Genomic DNA, 12,744 nt, shown 5'->3' with positions numbered 1-12,744 from the left:
CAGTATACTGATATGTTAGTGTTAATTTTGTGTGATATGCTATATTCTCACTACAGTATACTGATATATTAGTGTTAATTTTGTGTTATATGCTATATTCTCACTCAGTATACTGATATGTTAGTGTTAATTTTGTGTTATATGCTATATTCTCACTCAGTATACTGATATATTAGTGTTAATTTTGTGTGATATGCTATATTCTCACTATCAGTATACTGATATATTAGTGTTAATTTTGTGTGATATGCTATATTCTCACTATCAGTATACTGATATATTAGTGTTAATTTTGTGTGATATGCTATATTCTCACTATCAGTATACTGATATGTTAGTGTTAATTTTGTGTGATATGCTATATTCTCACTACAGTATACTGATATATTAGTGTTAATTTTGTGTGATATCCTATATTCTCACTACAGTATACTGATATATTAGTGTTAATTTTGTGTGATATGCTATATTCTCACTATCAGTATACTGATATATTAGTGTTAATTTTGTGTGATATGCTATATTCTCACTATCAGTATACTGATATATTAGTGTTAATTTTGTGTTATATGCTATATTCTCACTCAGTATACTGATATATTAGTGTTAATTTTGTGTTATATGCTATATTCTCACTCAGTATACTGATATATTAGTGTTAATTTTGTGTTATATGCTATATTCTCACTATCAGTATACTGATATATTAGTGTTAATTTTGTGTGATATGCTATATTCTCACTATCAGTATACTGATATATTAGTGTTAATTTTGTGTGATACACTATATTCTCACTATCAGTATACTGATATATTAAGTTGGGTTTTGATACCTGTGATGGAAAGAACACGGCTGGCTCATTGTATGTCTTCATTCTTAAAAACAAACATAATGGTGACATTTTAACTACTTGGGTATTTGGAGTAATCATAAGTAGAATTAATTGGAAACCATAATTTTTTTTTTTTTTTCATCAACTACACTAAGCAGTTAAGTTGAACAAACCTAAATTACTGAAATCTAATAACAAAATATCATAAGGGCAGTAGTTCAGTTAGTGGATAGCTAGAATAATTAAAAATAGTAATAATTTCAGTGAATTGATTGTTTTCATGACATTAATTAATGTCATTTAATTAATTTATGAGACACTGATTAATGTTTGGCTCTAGTCAGTGTAATCCAACTAAACACAGCAGCCATTGTAGCAAATAGCAATAAGTTATTTAACGTGAAAAGTTGATTAATATTATTATAATAGCTTAACTCTTAACAGAAACAATGACATGAAATATAATTAAACAACTATGGAATTTTGTATATTTTTAAAATATTAGGTAGTAACCTATATTAGATTTCTCAAAAACAGTATCCTTTTACGTGTTTTAATACATCTATTAAACTGTTACTGGCATACAGGAATCATGCATTAAAAAATTATTAAACCACGGGTTAGTTAACTAGAAAACAGATATAGCAAGTACAACTTTACTATTTGTTTCAGGTGTAAGAAAACTTGAAATTTGATTTAAATTTAAGCATTTGAACATTAGTTAATGAAGAGTTTTTTTGTGTAATATTTCATAGTTGTTTTGTTTTTCTCTCCAGCAATTAAATCATCCCAATGTCATCAAATATTTGGCATCTTTCATAGAAGATAATGAGTTACACATTGTTCTAGAGCTAGCTGATGCGGGAGACCTGTCAAGGATGATTAAGGTGACTGTGGGATGTAATGTACAATATGTGATCCCCGTGTAATTGTGTAGCTCTATTCTCAGGATTATCGAGGGCTTGTGGATGAAGTGAACATTGTCTTAAGAGGTCAATGTCTTAAGATCATGTGATTTAATGTAGTTAATGATAGGTGTAAAAATCTAAATCTCCCCATTCTCTATTGTGTTACAGTTGTAGTTACATAAAATATATGTCTATGTGCTTAGCTTTGATAGAAAAAAACAAAATGCATATTTACTGTCAAATTCTTGTACGTACAGAAAGGTTAGTATTATTTCTCACACCCTTGTACTCTGTAGACCACTGTATAATTTAGGCATAACTGAGGTACCTTTTAGTAATGTTTTGGTTCTACTAGGTGATGGTTTGTAATTCAGTCATCGTAAATTAACTTAATAATAAGTTTAGTTATTTACAGTCTGGTTTCAAACATTTCAACTAGCATGCCTTTTTTTGGGGGGAAGCAGCAAATTTTTAGAATTCCTCTTGTTTTTATATATATATATCCTTGGAAGTGCAGTTCTTCTTTTTATGTATTTTTTAACATTATTTTGTGTTGTATTGACACCTGTAAGAGATGTAGCACAGGTAGCCAATTGTGTAATTTTAGATTCAACAACGTGAAAATGGGCTAACTCTATTACATTTTTCTTGTATAAGTTGGTTTTTCAGCAAAAAGAGGTAAATGATTGTTTAAGGCAACTTATTTTATATACGTACATCACTGTTTACATTTAAAGTAAGTAGTTTATTAGGGACAATAGAGAGTTTTTATATCCAGTTTTCTTTGTTCTAACACTTAAAAGACTTGTTACTCAAAGATGGAAATTCTTACAGGTTTGACAAAGACTTATTTGCATTGTCTCTCATAAAATTTTGAATATGTCATTCACATATTGTCATTCATTATGGGCAAGAAAAAAAAGGATTTGACATGTTGGCAAAAAATTGAAATACCGTATTTATGCAAATAAAGTGACAAAATAGGACACTTAGTATGTTCAATGTATGTCAAAACAACTACTGAAACATTGAATTTTACATAAATAAAATCAAATTATGTATGTATGAACACAATTAGCAGTATTTATGTAAACATTTTAATATATACATATATAATATGCATGTCAGTAAAGTTTTACAGATTATTTACATTATCTTGAAAATGCAGACAGATGAATATTTATGCAGACAGTTATAAGAGCACTTCTGTATATATATATATATATATGTATATTGAACATTTTCATAAGACAACAACTTGATTATTCATGATTAAAAGTCATAATGCTGTTCTTAAGTTATATAACCAGTTGATATGATTTGCCTCAGTATCATACTCAAATTTAAATTTTTATAAATTCCATTTCGATTATTTCATTGAATTATCTAATTTGATGTTAAGAATTAAATTCAAAATAATCTAAATTTAATCTGTTAAAAGACATAGAATCACCTGACTAGTAATAATATGATATTTAAATAAATATGACTCATTTCAGATAGTTATACAGTGATAAGGCTAAAGAATTAAAATTAATGTTTTAAACTGTTTTAGATGGTTGAACTTTGATTATTACACTGTCTGTATTGTTTATGTGCCAGCATTTCAAACGACAGATGCGACTGATTCCAGAGAAGACAGTTTGGAAATATTTTGTACAGCTCTGTAGTGCTCTAGAACATATGCATTCGAAACGTGTTATGCACAGAGGTGAGTTGAGTAGTTAGGGAAATTTTCTTTGAATCTTACAAAATGTTTTGGATTACCAAAACTTGTAAATGGTAAAGCTGTGGTGACCATATATAAATTGTTGTCATAGAATCACTTGAGACTAATTATATAATTTCTCTTAATGTGATACTAGTTACTAAGGAAAGGACTGTGTGTGTGTGTGTGTATGTGCGTGCGTGCATCATAAAAGGAGCTGAAATTTGGCTGCAGGTTCTCTAGATAGAAAGATGTACTATCCATTAACCTGCAGTCTTCCCCATTAGGCCTTGAATCATCTATCTGAATGGTTTCATGAAGGGGTTATCTAAGTTATACTAGGTTTACTTAGTGTGTTATTAGTTAGGTGGCTAAAGAAAACTTTTATTTTTTCTTTTGCATGGTTTATATTTAATTATTATAGAAATATTCCATTTTTCTGATTTCATGTGCAATTATAGTATTATGGAATGTTCTTATTGTAAAACATACTTGCTATCTGCTGACACTATAGCTTTTCAAAGTTGGATTCTCACAAGTCTGATTTGTATCCACCTGTTCTTCATTTAATAACCTGGATTTGTGAGATTTTGAGGCTTTTATTTGTCCACTTTGGGTCCTCTCTTCCCTTGTTGGTGGAAAGGGGACCTATTTAATTTCTCCTCTTTCCTGGTTTTTCCTGTTAATGTTGGAAGATTTAATGTTTTTTATACATGATGAGAGAGGTAGACCATGTATGCTTGTTTCTCTGTTTACTTGCTTTTTTTTCTGCCTCCTGGTGGACATATATGTTTTTGGCTACTAACATGTTGATGTCATATGTTGGTCATATTCTAACAAGACTCTTATTTCTAAGTCTCTTTCCAAGGTCCCTTACATCCTTTCAGTGGATTCCACTTTGTGATAAGTGTTGCCTAGATAGGTGTGCTACTCTCAATTCAATCATACACTAGCAATCAATTTGATTATTCTTGCTACTGGTTGCAGAAAACTGTTGAAACGAGGTGTTCTACAAGACTATCACCTATCAGATGATATTATCATATTATTATGGACTATCATGAGTAAAGCTAAAGGGGATTCTTCCTTTCCCTGCTTATCATCAGATTGGATAAATCATAATCAGTTTGCTGTCAAAAATGTAACAAACTTTATTCACTTATTGCATTGTTCCTCTGGGCTTCCAAGTGCACATTACTCACTACATTCTACTAATGGAGCTAGGGAGTTCTTATCACACCTAATTTCCAGTCATTTGTGTGGGGGACAGAGGTCTTTCATTCAGTGTGTTAAAGTGTGTTCTTCCACTCTTGGAGGAGAGGGCTGTCCCTTGATGTTCTTCCAAGATATCACTTGGAATGGAATCAGCCTCCATGAAAGTCTACTTGAATTCCTGTTCAGATATGACACTGCACTATCCAGTTGTGGAGTACATTTATTGTCCCATCATTCTGAGCCTCAGGTGTTTCCTTTTAAACTTCTTCAGATGGAGGAAAAAGTTCATCCACTTCAGTGTTACGAACTTTCTCATCATAATTACGGTAGTTCAAAATGCACTACTGGCTACAGGTTGGGATCCAATCAAAAGTATATAACAATGCAGTTTAATAGCCCTAACTACCAACATGGAATATCGGTACTGAGACCACATAATTCCAACTCAGGGTTGTGATGATTACTCATGTATTATTCCATCCTTGATACAAGAACTAGATTCTAGGTGAAGAGCAAACCTCTTTTAGATGTAGTGTGGTTAACTTGTGTGTACCACTTTTATTTTGGTATACCCCTGTTTGTGCAAATGCTTTCTGTATAGATAATACCTGCACTGGCCCCTCTACCATTTCAGTGTGGGGTACTGGGTATATTGTCAGTGGACGGTAAGTATGCTCTGGTAGTTAACATTTTCCTAAACTGAAAATGTATTTTCAATCATACTTACCTCTGCTGATGCTCTCCTGCCTATCTTTTCACTAAAAGCTGGTTTATGTCTTGAAAATGTGATTACATTATGTAAGCAAGGTGTTTATATTCTATACCAGAATATCGGGCACATTGATGAGGGTAGAGAAACTAGCAAATTAGATATTGCTAAGGGTATTTAACTGAGGTATGAAAAACTGCAGCATATGATGCCAGTGCTTAGATGGGCAAAACTGATGTCTAAGAACAGTTATGTTGTCAATGGAGGTACGTATTATTGGAAATACTTTTTCAGGTTACAGAAATGTTAACTTTCATTCTGACTTGTATTGGACTTATTGTTTCTCTAATGTTATGGTGTCCACATTCACTGGACTTATTGTTTCTCTAATGTTATGGTGTCCATGTTCACTGTGATTGTGTAGTGTTTTGGCTTTTTGTGTTTCAAGAGTTTCTTTTCATCGGCAGTAATGCAACATGAAGTACATATCTGTTGAAGTTTTTATAACCCTTTACGCTAGTAATCAGTGATGACAAGAAAACCCTCTTGTAGAGAAAAAATATGTAAAAACAGCTGAGAAAATTTTTCTATGTAGAGGAGTGAACAATGTTTCGAACTTCTTTGGTGAACCTGACAATGACCAAAGAAGGTCGAAACGTTTGTTCCTCCTCTACAAAAAAAATTATCTCAAGCCAAACCAGCCATTTTTACATATATATTTTCCTTTTACACTGGGTTACAAATGAAATTGCTAATTATGTAGATAGAGATGCGAGATAAAATTGAAATAACATTTTGAATGCATGTATTTATGGATTTTGAAAATGTATAATTTTGTATTGAATATCCAGAAATGTTTTGAAACATAAAATCATGGTGAGATGTATTAGGTCTTTTAAATAATTGTTGTCCTACAAAATGTAACAATTTTTTTAATAGTGACTTTAAAAAATCCCAAGAAACGTTCTAAGAATATACTAACAGAACTTTGAATTTTCTAAGCATGACATATTAAACAACCAATAATTTCATATTGACATTATTTTTATAAGCATGCCAGTGAGATAATTGGGAACTGTTGTATTATAAATGTAAGATAAAAAAAAAAACTTGACTAATTGGTGTTGATTGCATTTATCAAGTAAAGACAAGTCAAATCTGGTGTAACATGTCTGGAATCAGCTAAATAAAATAACTGGTGTGCATACATATTACAGATATCAAGTAAAGACAGGTCAAATCTGGTGTAACATGTCTGGAATCAGCTAAATAAAGTAACTGGTGTGCATACATATTACAGATATCAAGTAAAGACAGGTCAAATCTGGTGTAACATGTCTGGAATCAGCTAAATAGAGTAACTGGTGTGCATACATATTACAGATATCAAGTAAAGACAGGTCAAATCTGGTGTAACATGTCTGGAATTAGCTAAATAAAGTAACTGGTGTGCATACATATTACAGATATTAAGTAAAGACAGGTCAAATCTGGTGTAACATGTCTGGAATCAGCTAAATAAAGTAACTGGTGTGCATACATATTACAGATATCAAGTAAAGACAGGTCAAATCTGGTGTAACATGTCTGGAATCAGCTAAATAAAATAACTGGTGTGCATACATATTACAGATATTAAGTAAAGACAGGTCAAATCTGGTGTAACATCTCTGGAATCAGCTAAATAAAATAACTGGTGTGCATACATATTACAGATATAGGTCAAATATCGTCTGCAATCAGCTAAATAAAATAACTGGTGTGCATACATATTACAGATATTAAGCCTGCAAATGTGTTCATCACTGCCCAGGGAGTCGTGAAACTTGGAGATCTAGGGCTTGGTCGATTTTTCAGTTCAAGAACCACGGCAGCTCATTCATTAGGTAAGATGAAACATAAATATTGTAACTTATCAGAGTTATAATTCCACTCGCTGCCTGAAGATTTTATGTTGAACTTAGCATGTAAAGGTATCTGTAGTATGTGAAATTGCCTTCATGCAGTAAGCTTCAGGTGTAGTGCTTGCTTTAAATTCAGCATTGTGTGATATTACTTTGTTATAAAAACTGATCTGTTGATTACAGTTTTCTAGTTGATTGTGTTTTCTTTAGTTTTTAGTAGAAAACTTAAAGATACATAATTTTAATGGCAATTTAAGTTGTATAAATAGGACAACACAAAATGCCATTACCTGTAGACCTATTAAAGATTGTATAAATATAATTATTTTATAGTTAAATTATTGTTTATAGTACCAGTTGTACAGTGATTCTTCAAGTGGTTTTAAATAGTTTTGTTTTTGCTAGAATATATATATATATATATATATATATATATGTTTGTGTGCAGAGAAATGACTTTTTTTAATTATACTTATCTCAGTGGGAACCCCATATTATATGTCACCTGAGAGAATTCATGAACATGGATACAATTTCAAGTCAGATATCTGGTCTCTTGGCTGTTTGTTGTATGAGGTAAGGAAATATTTTAAAAAATATATACATATATATATGTGTTTAATGTTTTTAATTTGGCATGCACAAAAATTGTTTATTTTAAGAAATAAGAGTAAGTGAGGCCTAGTATTGGACTGAGATTATACAGTTTGCACCCTCTTACCATAAAACAAACAGCTTCAAACTTTGGAGTCATAGGTGATTTATTAGAACAAGCTCAATATCTCTATATAGTCTGACATGGGTAGTGTGGGCTGTTGGGTAGCTGCCTTCCTTATAGTCAGTCACTTCAAAATTAGGCACAGCCAGTGCAGGTATCCCTTCACAAAGCTTTACATAAAATTCAAAAAACACTTTCACAGCCACACCTGTTTAGGTGCAAATATTGTTTAATATTTTGACTCAGTATAGTGGTAGCTGTCACAACTAGGATGGTAACTTATCACATGGGTCTTGTCTACTTTTCCTTGGGAAACTTAGTATAACAAATAGGCTGCCCTGAACCTTAAGCTGGTGGTCCACCACAAAATTAGCTACTTTCTAAGTTATTCCAGAGTGAAATCGTAGGCTTGATATTTTTATTTCTGTGTACTTCTGAGGTATTCAGGAAAATAAAGCAAAAATCATTTAGGTAAAAAAATGCACCTTCTCTAGATCTTAAAAGACACTTACCCTTCCTGAAAACTAATTTACATGTGTGTCACTTGCACACCTCATGATATGAATTATAAATTCATAAATAAAAGGTTAAAAAAATTGTAACTGATAAAATTTCACTTCCTAAAAAATGAATTATAAAAATAAATTTCATCATACTTGTGGATTGCATGGTTGTGAATATCTTAGAAAGAACACTGTGGAGAAATTTCATTATCAATAGAAGTTGTGGACAGACTTACGATGAATCAGGAACTCTCATAATTCTATTCAATCAGTGGAATGTGTGAGGATGGGTACAGAAGTTTTAATTGTGTACAGTATACACATATTAAATTTGATGTTCCTCCACTATTTTGCTATGACCCTGCTATAAGTAACAACATCTGTAGTTCATTATGAAGGTAGTAATAACATATCTGTGGTAATCTGTGTAGATATGATAAGTAAAGAAAAACATTAAATTCTTTTAAATTTGTTTTTTGAGATGGTGCTATTAATGATGAAATTATTATTCATCACAGCAAATGAATTAGTGTTTTTCAAATCTTAGGTTCTAAAGATTTGAGTTTTGGACAGTTATGAAACAGCAGAAAATTGTTTGTATTAAAAATATACACTATCTTAAAACTTTGGTTTATTTTTTGAGAAAAATTATGTACGTTTTTGTTTGTTTTTCCACTAGATGGCAGCTTTACAATCACCATTCTATGGTGAAAGAATGAACCTGTATTCACTTTGTAGGAAAATTGAACAGTGTGACTATCCACCTCTACCAGCTGACATCTACTCTGAAGAGGTAATTAAAAGTTTCTTTCTTTATGTGTCAGTAAAAGCTGCTTTTCTCATTTATATGTAAACTGAATTATACTTTTGAAAACATACAAAATATTTAATTACAAAATTATTTCAATGATAATTGTTTTCTTTCTTTATCTTTTATCCTAAAACAAAACTAGACTTGACCACTTTACTAAAAGTTCTCAAATACACTTAGAAATTAACTGTCCCATAGTGGATCAGTAGTAAAATCTGGGGTTTGATTCTCTGTGGTGGACAAAAAGATCATGTAGTCTAACCCGAAAAAACAACTTCTGTAGGTATTACTGGAATACTTTCGTATTTAGGCTAGTTAGTTTGAAAAAAAATAAATTATACAGAACAAAAAAAGAAACAGTACCAAAGAGGAAAAAGAAACCTAAATGAATTTTTGAATACTAACTTCTCAAGCAGATATTTATTTGACTGATAGCTTAAGCAGATTATTTGTACTGAATTAATCACAATGAGTAGCAACTACCTGCTAGAGGAACATTTGTATAAATATATTGGTGAATGTACAATCTACTTTCTCAAATCAAGTATAGAAGATGATGTTCCAAAAGGCAAAAGGTATTTTTAACAATATTAAGTATAGGGAAAGTTTAAACTTAAAAGTAAATCATCAAAATTCTTTATTTTCCAAAGTTTTAAAGTGATGTATTTTTCACTTAAATCACACTTCATTAATTTAAAGAGACTGCATATAATTATTTGTCCAATGTCTATAGTTTGTAGTTTAAAATGTATATGTATTCATTTGCCAACAAACTTCAGATAAAAATTATTAGAAGATAATTTGTTTACAACATGATCCAATTGTGCAAAAATTAAGCAGTGTTAAAAGACTAGTTAGGCTTAGCACTTCAGTTTTATTAATATTTCAAGTAATGAATCAAAAAGATAAATTCTTGTTTTATTTTTATCACCAAAGTTGTTTGAAGTAATTTAAGTGTAGCAGCCAGATCTAGAGCACTGTGATCATTGTTCTAATTCATATTACTGCAGCTTTTTAAAATCTAATTATTTGTTCTGCTTTACCATTTCATTAAAAAATAAAACTCATGCAAAATAAATCTGAAACTTGTATCTTCTTGATCCTGGATCAGAACTAGTGTCAACAAGAGAATACTACATTAGTAATAATAACAACTTGTTCACCATGCTATATATGTTGTATCTAGAGCCAGTGAGGCCTTTTGACCATTACCATTGCTTGTTATGCCACCTGGGATACAACACATCACATACACACACTGGTAGTTGAGAGATGTTTTATATTATCAGATTACATGAATATAATATTTAGTTCTGACTTGTGTAATTAGTTTGCTGTGAGCAGAAAGTTGCAGAATGGTTTATAATTTGGTTGTGCTCAATATGTTGCTGAAACCTCGAATTTTAACATTATATGCTCCCCAAGCTTACCACTAAGACACTGTAGAGGTAGCAGCAACTATAGTATGATCAGAGCATGAAGGACAATTTAAATTCACTGCTTTTCTTTCCAATATTTATAAATACGTAAAGAAAGACTTATCATGTAGCCCTACTTTTGTTGTTATCAGTTATACTGGTTAATAGAGATTATCATGTGGCCCTACTTTTGTTGTTATCAGTTATACTGGTTAATGAAGGTTATCATGTAGCCCCAATTTTGCTAATCAGTTATACAGGTCAATCAAGATTATCATATAGCCCTACTTTTGTTGGTAATCAGTTATATTGGTTAATAGAGATTATCATGTGGCCCTACTTTTATTGTAAATCAGTTATACTGGTTAATAGAGATTATCATGTGGCCCTACTTTTGTTGTCAATCAGTTATATTGGTTAATCAAGAATATCATGTGGCTTTATTTTTGTTCTTAATTAGTTATACTGGTTAATCAAGATTATTGTGTGGCCCTACTTTTGTTGTTAATTAGTTATACTGGTTAATCAAGATTATTATGTGGCCCTACTTTTGTTGGTAATTAGTTATACTGGTTAATCAAGATTATTAAGTGGCTTTACTTTTGTTGTTAATTAGTTATACTGGTTAATCAAGATTATTGTGTGGCCCTACTTTTGTTGTTAATTAGTTATACTGGTTAATCAAGATTATTGTGTGGCCCTACTTTTGTTGTTAATTAGTTATACTGATTAATCAAGGTTATTGTGTGGCCCTACTTTTGTTGTTAATTAGTTATACTGGTTAATCAAGGTTATTGTGTGGCCCTACTTTTGTTGTTAATTAGTTATACTGGTTAATCAAGATTATTGTGTGGCCCTACTTTTATTGTTAATTAGTTATACTGGTTAATCAAGATTATCATGTGGCTTTACTTTTGTTCTTAATTAGTTATACTGGTTAATCAAGATTATCATGTGGCCCTACTTTTGTTCTTAATTAGTTATACTGGTTAATCAAAATTATCATGTGGCTTTACTTTTGTTCTTAATTAGTTATACTGGTTAATCAAGATTGTTGTATGGTCCTACTTTTGACAATGTGTAGTCATCTTTCTTCAAAAATTGAATGTTGTTTAATATAAATATGTCAAAACAAACATTAATTATACAGGTGTATAGACTTGTTATTTGTAAGAGTTGTGTTAAATTCATTGTGGGATTATACTCTTTGTATATGTTTTCATTTATAGGGCAAAAACATGGGAATACAATATAGAATGTAGAAAACAGTAAATATGGTAGTAGTTAGTCAGGTTTCCTGTTTTCTAAAAACCATTGTGAAAATGTTTTCTTACTGTAGTTGAGAGATTTGGTAGCTGCATGTATCAATCCCGATCCAGAGAAAAGGCCAGACATCACATATGTATACAAAATAGCTCGAGAAATGCATCAGAAGTTTTCTTCCTCTTCAAGTGCTTCTCCATCTCCTGTCCCTATCATGCTGTCTTCGGCTTCCTCGAGAGATGATGCAGACTCCTCTGTAAGAGCGATTCCTCGTTCTTCGTCTTCGTGAGGAATCCACAGCAGCCTTAAAGCACCAGTCATTGGTTAAGTAATATATCCTGTGATCTGTATGTGTACCAATCAGATGTTATGTATATACTAGGTGACTTTTGTTTTTTAATGTCTGATAAAAATACTCTTGTTGAAATAATCTCAAAACATGAACTAATAAAGAAATCTGCAAACATTTTTTTTCTTCCTTATTTATTTGTTCATTTCTTGTATTTTCAAGAAATGTTTTGTGTAACATGCTGTCTCACAATAACCTTCTTTAACATGTTGCATTTTTTACTTTGAAAACTGTTCATACTTGCAAGAAAATTATGAGAAGCTTGGAAAAAGACAATACATTTTAATTCTGATTATTAACAAAACAATAATGCTTCTTATTTGTTATGAGTATGAAATTGTCTTTATAAATATCTCAACTTTGTTTGAAACTGGAAATAAATATTTTGGAAAACCTTTGAGAAAA

At 31.0% G+C, this 12,744-nt stretch overlaps 1 protein-coding gene across 2 annotated transcripts in view; it reads left to right on the top strand.

The window, feature by feature from the left end:
- LOC143248487 (serine/threonine-protein kinase Nek7-like) overlaps positions 1–12,456 on the top strand; it is a 50,761-nt gene extending 38,305 nt beyond the window's left edge. For both annotated transcript variants that reach the window (XM_076496894.1, XM_076496895.1), the window contains 6 exons: positions 1,610–1,720; positions 3,344–3,452; positions 7,152–7,259; positions 7,759–7,853; positions 9,178–9,291; positions 12,067–12,456. In XM_076496894.1, coding sequence (XP_076353009.1) covers positions 1,610–1,720; positions 3,344–3,452; positions 7,152–7,259; positions 7,759–7,853; positions 9,178–9,291; positions 12,067–12,279 — 750 coding nt within the window. In that variant the 3' untranslated portion in view covers positions 12,280–12,456. The remainder of the gene's footprint in view (positions 1–1,609; positions 1,721–3,343; positions 3,453–7,151; positions 7,260–7,758; positions 7,854–9,177; positions 9,292–12,066) is intronic.
- Positions 12,457–12,744: the final 288 nt, after the last annotated feature.

The sequence above is a fragment of the Tachypleus tridentatus genome, chromosome 4 (genome assembly GCF_004210375.1).
Source record: "Tachypleus tridentatus isolate NWPU-2018 chromosome 4, ASM421037v1, whole genome shotgun sequence".
In the NCBI taxonomy this organism is placed as follows: domain Eukaryota; kingdom Metazoa; phylum Arthropoda; class Merostomata; order Xiphosura; family Limulidae; genus Tachypleus; species Tachypleus tridentatus.
Note: the sequence above shows the minus strand (reverse complement) of the source record. Positions and strands in the feature narration are given on the sequence as shown.